The sequence below is a fragment of the Phocoena phocoena genome, chromosome 5 (assembly GCF_963924675.1).
Source record: "Phocoena phocoena chromosome 5, mPhoPho1.1, whole genome shotgun sequence".
Taxonomy (NCBI): domain Eukaryota; kingdom Metazoa; phylum Chordata; class Mammalia; order Artiodactyla; family Phocoenidae; genus Phocoena; species Phocoena phocoena.
In genome coordinates, this window is record NC_089223.1 from 45,523,761 (window position 1) to 45,532,317 (window position 8,557).

Sequence of the window (8,557 nt, forward strand, 5' to 3'; positions counted from 1 at the left end):
CATGTGTGGTGGCTCTTCCTTACTCTTCTCTGCCTGGCTCTGGGCCCAGCTCTAAGCTCTGCGTCCCCTGAGATCTTTTGCTTTCTAACTTCTGGTTGGGTTTGGCCAATAGCAGATAGGGGCAATAGATCACAAGGCAGGAGGAGAAAATAAGGGTATCAGTTCCCCTAGTTTCCCTCCCTGCTGGGCCTGAGTTTTTCAGTGGTTGTGTTATCTCTACTTAAGACCACTGGTCCTGCAGGTGCCCCCTCTCCCAGCAACAGTTTATATTGGATTCCAGTAACACTATTTCCTTTCTTTGACCGTTCAGTGCTAGGGTATACATGCTTTTCCGTTTCTAGTACCTGAGTACTTCACCATCTTTTATTGGTTCCCTTAATGCTGCCCATACCTTTATAAAGAATTTCTTCATTAAACTCTCTTCAGTTAACATTTTGAGTGCACTGCCTTTTTATTTCCTGCCAGGATCCTGACTCACAACAGGAGACACACCTAAAACATAAGGATACTAAGAGATTGAAAATAAAAGGTTGAAAATGTTATAGCATGCAAATATCAACCCCCCAAAAGCTGATGTCACTACATTAAAATATACTTTAAGATTAAAAAGCAATATTAGAGATAAAAGAGATATAAGATGAAAAATTCACTTCATCAGTAATACAGCATTACTACCGTAGCCTCAAATTACATGAAGTGAAAAAAACTGAGAGAATTAGATAAATCTTTCAAACTAATAGTGAGTAAAAAAGATTAAAATGATCTAAAAATAAGAGTTTGTTTTCAAAAAGTACACCATACTTTTGAATGGCTTTATGACAAGCTGTTTATTTTTCTAATTTTATGTTTTCTTAGAGTAATATAACCCTTAGTTTGTATTTACCTGAGAAGAGATTGGTTGGCAGCAGAGAAAGACAAGTACAAATATAGAAGGTGGCCAGAGGAAGCCAGTTTTAGTTTAAAATCTAATCTTTCGGGGCTTCCCTGGTGGCGCAGTGGTTGAGAGTCCGCCTGCCGATGCATGGGACATGGGTTCGCGCCCCGGTCTGGGAGGATCCCGCGAGCCGCAGAGCGGCTACGCCATGGCCGCTGAGCCTGCGCGTCCGGAGCCTGTGCTCCGCACCGGGAGAGGCCACAGCAGTGAGAGGCCCGCGTACCGCAAAACAAAAAAACAAAAAAAAAAACCACTTATCTTTCTTGCAATGAATATGACTAAGGGTTAATATCATTAATATTACCGACCTAAGAAAAATACTAAAATTCTAAAATGGACATGACAATGATAATTTATGAAACAGAAGCTAAAAATGACTAAATAAACAAATGGAAAAATGTTCAACTTCACTAGCAAAGAAAATAAAACAATACATTATTTTCATATAAAGTTAACAAAAAATTCTTTTAAAACTAGATCTAATACCCAAAGCTGTCTAGGATAAAATAGACACCGTCATGTACTGCTGGTGGGAGTAAAAAATTAAGACAAGTTATTTCCTTTATAACACTTGACCCCATAATTCCATTACTGGGAATCTATCCCAGAAAATAATTTGAATTAATGATAGAGATTCAAGTACAAAAAGGGAATGTTATTGATAATATATTTGTTAAAAGATAAGAATGTTCTTCTCTTTCTTTTCCCCTTTCCTTCTTTCTCCCTTCCATTCAGTTGTTCACTTCTTGAGCAATTCAACCCCAAACGCATTAGGTTGGGGCTCTGCAAAGTAGGTGTCCCCGTAGGTGTGTGGGGGAAGAGCCACGGTAGCCTATGTGGGATGGCAGAGCACCACTGGAGAAAAGTGTCTCTGCAGGGGATTGACTCAACTCAGAATGCAGGAGCCCCAAAAGTAAGAGGAGAGCCTCTGTGGAAGGGTAGCCCAGAGCAGGGTGTCATAGCCCAATCAAGGTGAGGAGGGCATTTGCAGGGGAGAGAGTGTGGTGGCCATTAGGGGAAACAGTTACATATAGGGGATTGGTCAAGTAAGTAAATATATTGAGGCTAAGGGAGCCAGGTTTCTCACTTCTCCAGAAACAAGTTACAATTATATAAAGGAAGAAAATAAGAATGAGATATTGGCTTAGAATTGGGAATATTGGTGTAAACTCATGGCTGTCAATATAACAAAATAGATATAAAAAATAAAAACAAACACAGATATAAACACATGTATGTATATATACATATGTCTGTTCTGAGGGTTTGGGAGCAGTGTCACCACTATAGCAAGGAGTCCACTAGTGCATAGATATTGGTTTCTAAATATTCTTCTCCACTAAAAGGAACCAGGGCTCTTCAGAGAAATAGATGATTCCAGTGCTGGGGCAGGGAATGTACAATAAAGCTGGAGCATCTTGCACCAGAAAGTAAGGGTGGGTTCAGAGAGTAATGGGATCATTTCTAAAGGACACATAAGTCATTGACTAAAATAGAATGAGTCATACTCATTCAAATGATAAAAAAAAAAGGAAGAATTGACTGCTTGAAAAGGAATGACTATCTAAATAGTCTTTAAGTATCTCCCTACAAAATATTTACTATTTATAAGGGGGGAAAGATGTAACCATGCGCTGGAAAAGCCTGGCAGACACCACCTTAATAAAGTGATCTAAGTTAACATCACCATTGATGGGACAAATAGAAATCATGCGTCATCTGTAGGATACAATGAGAAGAACACAGCATTGTTTCTGGAATACCCGTACCAAAGACACATGACTTGAATCCAATTATGAGGAAAGATCTAACAAACCTACACGGAGGAGCATTTTACAGAATAACTAACTTGTAATCTTTAAAAGGATCAAGGAAATGAACATCAAGGGAAGGGTGAGGAACTGTTCCAGACGGAAGGAAACTAAAGAGACATGACAACTAAGCACAATGATTTACTCTGGACTAGATCTTTTACTATAAAAAAAATTATTGGAACAACTACTGAAACATGAATAAGTTCTGAGGATTAGAGGGTAGTAGTGGATCAACATTGCTTTCCTAATTTTGGTGGTTGTGTTATGGAAAATGTCATTGCTTGTGGATAACACACACTAAGGCATTTAGGGAGACAAGAGGATTAAGCATCACGTTGGCAACTTATTCTCAGATGATTCTGGGGAAAAAAGTTATGTGTTCTGTTCTTTCAACTTTTCTCTGAACTTGAGATTGTTTCCAAATAAAAAGTTTTCAAATATAGAAACAATCTAAATATCAAATAGCCTAGTAGACTTTCCATAATCTGGGTCCAACTTCTCTAACTTCATCTGTCACCAACCCACCAGGCACCCAACCCAATGCGCAACTGCTTGGTCAATGTTCTCACACCCTACACAGTGTAGTTCAATTCAGCTAGACCATATTTCGTCTCTTTATGCACCTGAATGTTCTATTTTCCTTCAAGATCTGATTCAAAAGTTTCCCCTAGAATATGGTTCTCTCTTCTCAGTGTGATTAGCTGTCCCTCCAGCTCTCGCAGCATCTGGGGCTTCTCTTGATCTTACAGAGGGCACTCCTTATGTCATTAATGAACTCAACTCTCTTCCCCTCTGAGCTTCTTGAGACAGGGACTGTGTCTTCTTGATCCAACAATCCTCATTGCCTGACAGTGAGTAGATTCTCATAAATCTTTGTTAAATCAAAAGATAAATAAACAAATGAACTGGTCTTCTGCAAATACAATCAGTCCTTCCTCCACAATTCATTCTCAATGGAATAGCTAGAGTGACTCATGCCTCTTTCTCCTGAAATGTCTCTCTAGGGCTCTCTACAAAGCTTAACATTGTGCCAGAGGCAAAGGGAAAATATTTAAGAGATTCAGATCCATTTTCATGGAGCAGGCTATGAAGGGTGAATTTGGAGCTGAGAGGCAATAAATTGATAACTAGCATAGAGTCTATAGTAATTCTTTCAGGATTCACTAATTAATAGAGCATAAAGTGCCAAAGAGTAACTATAACTTCAGAAATACCTTAAAATATGTTGACATGTCTGAGTCACTATGCTTTTTTAATAGACAGTTATTATTTGGTGAGCCTATGGTTTTGGAAATCTCTGGCACAACACCAAAGCCTTTGGGAACTGCTAGAGAAGGTGGTGTACAAATATCTTTGCATAGACATAATGCCCTTTACAATCTGCCTGTGTTATCTTCCCAGATTCCTTTCACAAGACGTTTCCAGATTCTTTTCACAAGACTTTCTCTACATTCTTCCTACAGTCTAACCAAATCAGAATAACCTGGCAAATTCCTTCTCATCCTTCAAGACCCTTTTCAAATTCTATCCTTTTTCCTAAGCTTTTCCTGATAACCCTGGCACAGTTGCTCTCTCCATCTTCTCTATTCCCACTGAAGAAAATGTATAGAATACATGCAAATTCCTTTTTGTGGGGGATAGGGATAAATAGTTATAAACTTTCAAGCACTATTCTAATTACCTTATACTTTATATGCTTTATACTTTATATACCTTATATACTTTATAAAATTCTTTATATAATTCTTAAAAATCTTAATAAGTGGTTACAACAATTAATATCTCCATTTTGCAAATGAGGAAACAGAAGCTTAGGATGTCTAATTCTCATTTAGCTATTGAGGAGCAGAGCTGGAAGATGTACCCAGACCTGGGCAATTCCAAAACTCATGTACTAAACCATTATGCAATATATCCTTCCAATATTATCACTTATCAGAGTGTATTGTAATATTTTAGTTTGCATCCATGTTGCCTCCCTGGATAAAACTCTTTCAGAGACTGAATCTTACCCACCTTTGTATTCTCAGCATTTACACAGTGCCTGGAAAATAATAAGGGCTCAGTGTTTTTTTTTCTGGGGTGAATAAATAGCCATTGTACAGACAGCAGTTAAATATAAATCAAGGTACTTCCTGATTGAATAGGAAAGTAATGGTACAGACAGTAAGTGGTCTTAGAGGCTCTGAGAAAAGAAAGATCCATGTGTACTGTAGCATTCGCAAAGACTTCATTGTGGTCTGGAGCCAGACCTTAACTCAAAAAGAGAATTTGATCTGACACCAGGAAAAAAGATATAAGTGCAAAAGTCAAGGCAAAAGAACCTGCAATGAACATGATGTGTGTATGGTGCATTAGTGAACTCACCCTCAGTATAATGTAGAGGGAAACAAAGGCTGATATTGGATCAGAAGGGTGGGGGCAATTTGCAGAGCATTTTGGAAGTCATGTTGAGGGATTTGGATAGCATGGAAGAAAAGAGTAAGAGCGAGACTTCTGGTTTCATGTGGAGTTTGTATTCCAGAACCACCAGTAGCTGGGTAATCTGGGAGTTTCCTAAATGTTCTAAAATTCTTCTGGCCTTGAAGACACGACCACCTCAGAGCTGATGGCCATGGATGGTGGGCCCTCGGGCCACATCTCCTATGAGCTGTTTGCAGACAAATTTCCAAAGACAACAGAAAACTTTTGTGCTCTGAGCACCGGGGAGAAAGCATTTGGTTGTAAAGCTTCCTGTTTTTTGTTTGTTTGTTTGTTTGTTTTGTTTTTAAATGTTAAGCCTTCTTTTAATTTATTTATTTTTATTTTTGGCTGTGTTGGGTCTTCGTTTCTGTGCAAGGGCTTTCTCTAGTTGTGGCAAGCGAGGGCCACTCTTCATCGCGGTGTGCGGGCCTCTCACTGTCGTGGCCCCTTGTTGCGGAGCACAGGCTCCAGACGCGCAGGCTCAGTAGTTGTGGCTCATGGGACTAGCTGCTCCGCGGCATGTGGGATCTTCCCAGACTAAGGGCTCGAACCCGTGTCCCCTGCATTAGCAGGCAGATTCTCAACCATTGCACCACCAGGGAAGCCCAAGCTTCCTGTTTTCACAGAATTATTCCCGGATTTATGTGCCAGGGTGATGACTTCACACGCCATAATGGCACAGGTGGCAAGTCCATCTCTGGGGAGAAATTTGATGAGACTTTCATCCTGAGTCATACCAGTCCTGGCACCTTGTCCATGGCAAGTGCTGGATCCAACACAAACGATTACCAGGTTTTCATCTGCACTGCCAAGACTGAGCAGTTGGATGGCAAGCATGGAGTCTTTGGCAAGGTGAGAGAGGACATGAATATTTTGGGAGTCATAGAGTACTTGCAGCCCAAGAATGGCAAGACCAGCAAGAATATCGCCGTTGCTGACTGTGGACAAATCTAATAAATTTGACTTGTAGGAAAAAAAAAAAAAAATCTTCCAGTTGTACAATTGAATATTTACAGGACTCTTCTGAGGGTTAAAATAATTAACCCATGTAAAAAAGAACTTAGTGTAGCAGTCAGCACAGAGCAAATACTCAGTATATATTAGTGGTTAATGTTGTAATTATTGAATATTATTAATGGGAGCCACATTCTAGAACTACATGATATTAGTAATATTCTAGAAATCTTAATCCTTCTGTAGGAATGGGGGAAACTGGAACTTGAAGACAAGTTAGGGGACTATTGAAATAATCTTGGCCTATAGTTAAAAAAATATTTTTGATTACAACAATGAGAATGGAAAGGAATAACTCTGAGAAATGAGTTTAAGGAAAAAAATTATAGAATTCACAAAGTAATTGCAGTTGAGGGGCACAGAAAATGGAGGCATTAACAAATAACTTCAGTGTTTTAAACTCTTCAGCTCAAGAAATGTAGATTCCATTGGAAAAAATACAGACAATGGGAGAAAATCGAATTGAAGGGAATGAAATGATACTGGATTTGAGGAGGAGGAGATAATTGGAAATCCATGGAAAATATCTAATCTGATTGAAGAGATAAAGGATTGGAGTTTAGTTAAATGAATAAGACAGCAAGTATACATTTAAAAAATTATCCAAATAAAAGTAATTAAAGTAGTAAAAATCGATAAACTTTCTTCTTTAAAAGAATTACGTCGTGGGGCAAAACCAAGGTTTGACACATTGGGAACATCCAGAGTTAAATGATGGAAGAAAGAAGAAGAGCCAATGAAGGAAAAATGTTCTCAGAGGCAAGAGGAAGACAGGGTAGAGCCCTGCTATGGGCAAGATATGCTATGTACTCTGAGAGGCAATATTAGGCATGAGAGTAGTCCACTATATAGACTACTCTTAGTAACGTGATGATGAATGGCCATCTGAGGAATGAGAAGAAAGCTGATACAAGAAGACCTTCTCAGTAAAAAGTAAAGAATGAGGCAAGGTCATTTGCTGAGAATGACGGAAGAAGATGGAGTTGAGTGCTTAGTTGGGACCTTGGAAGAAAAGACATGAAATTCTTGAATTGGGTAATTTGAGGAGACTTTATAGAGTTGTGAGCAAGGATTAGGAAGAAAAAGGGATGGTGCGTTACCCCAGGGCTAGTGGTTGGGAAAACTATTACCATCCCTGGGTCTGGAGAAGAGAGAGGAGAGAGCAGTTACTGGGACCCAGAGGAAGCTGTTTGGAGAGGACCACTTGGCAGGAGCTGTGGCCTTTAGGTTAAGGGACATAGCCAACCTGCAGGAACTGATAAGGAGGGAGCTGGGGGAATAAGTGGTCTGACCTCATTCTCCTTTTGCCCTCTAGATTTCAGGTAAAGCCATTAGCTGAACCAAGCTGGAAGCTAGAGGGCCAGGGAGCCAGATTGTTACAATCTCATGGATCAGCTTCCTATAGCACAGAGCAGGATAGATACCGTGGGAAATGGATCCAGCATGACTGCTTAAAAAGAGTGGGAAAGGTTTGGCAGTGTCACTGTCGGAACAGGGACGGCGAGCCAAGGGATGAAAAAGAACTGCCAAGCTTTCTAGAAGATCTGGTTGATGCTAGTCAGTACTTTAAAATAAAGGCACTACAGAAGAAATTAACAAAACATTGTAAATCAAAAATATTTCTTTTAATTTTAAAATAAAATAAAGGTACTTTTATCTTATTACAAGGATCATATGTAGTCATTGTAGAAAATTTCAGAAGTGTTAAAATCAAAAAAGAAAATGAAAACTACCCCCAATCCTACTCTCTAATGGTAATCGCTTCTAAAATTTTTTAATATACTCCCATTCTTTTTTATATGCACACACAAAAGGTTTTTTTAAAAAACAAAATGAGATTAAATTTTGTTTTTACATTACATTCAGGGGTGTACACCCTGAAATCATCTAAAGTTCTTTGGAAATACTAAGCAACAGAAACCAAATCAGATCAACTTAAGTATTAATTAATTAATTAAATATTTATTGACTGCCTACAATGTATAAGGAATTTCATAGCAGTTAAAAAAACAGATTAGGGCTTCCCTGGTGGCGCAGTGGTTGAGAGTCCACGTGCCAATGCAGGGGACATGGGTTCGTGCCCCGGTCCGGGAAGATCCCACATACCGCGGAGCGGCTGGGCCTGCGCGTCCGGAGCCTGTGCTCCGCAATGGGAGAGGCCACAACAGTGAGAGGCCCGCATACCGCAAAAAAAAAAAAAAAAAAAGAAGTAAAAAAACAGATTAAGTTTGTGATTTCATGGAATTTACACTCTAGTGGAGAGAGACAGACAATAAGCAAATAAACAAACTATGCATAATATTTTAGGGGGTCATAAATGCTGTAAAAAAAT

The 8,557-nt window shown here is 39.2% G+C and overlaps 1 protein-coding gene across 1 annotated transcript; it reads left to right on the top strand.

Moving 5' to 3' along the window:
• The first annotated feature begins 5,356 nt into the window (after window positions 1–5,356).
• LOC136123364 (peptidyl-prolyl cis-trans isomerase A-like) lies at window positions 5,357–6,165 on the top strand. The gene is made up of 2 exons (XM_065877523.1): window positions 5,357–5,471; window positions 5,816–6,165. The coding sequence occupies exons 1-2, from the start codon at window positions 5,357–5,359 to the stop codon at window positions 6,163–6,165; spliced, it is 465 nt and encodes a 154-aa protein (XP_065733595.1).
• Window positions 6,166–8,557: the final 2,392 nt, after the last annotated feature.

Coding starts and splice junctions, on each gene's coding strand:
- LOC136123364 (XM_065877523.1), top strand. CDS start 5,357: ATGGCCATGGATGGTGGGCCCTCGGGCCACATCTCCTATGAGCTGTTT. Junction 5,472..5,815: donor CGGGGAGAAAGCATTTGGTT/GTAAAGCTTCCT, acceptor CCACCAGGGAAG/CCCAAGCTTCCTGTTTTCAC.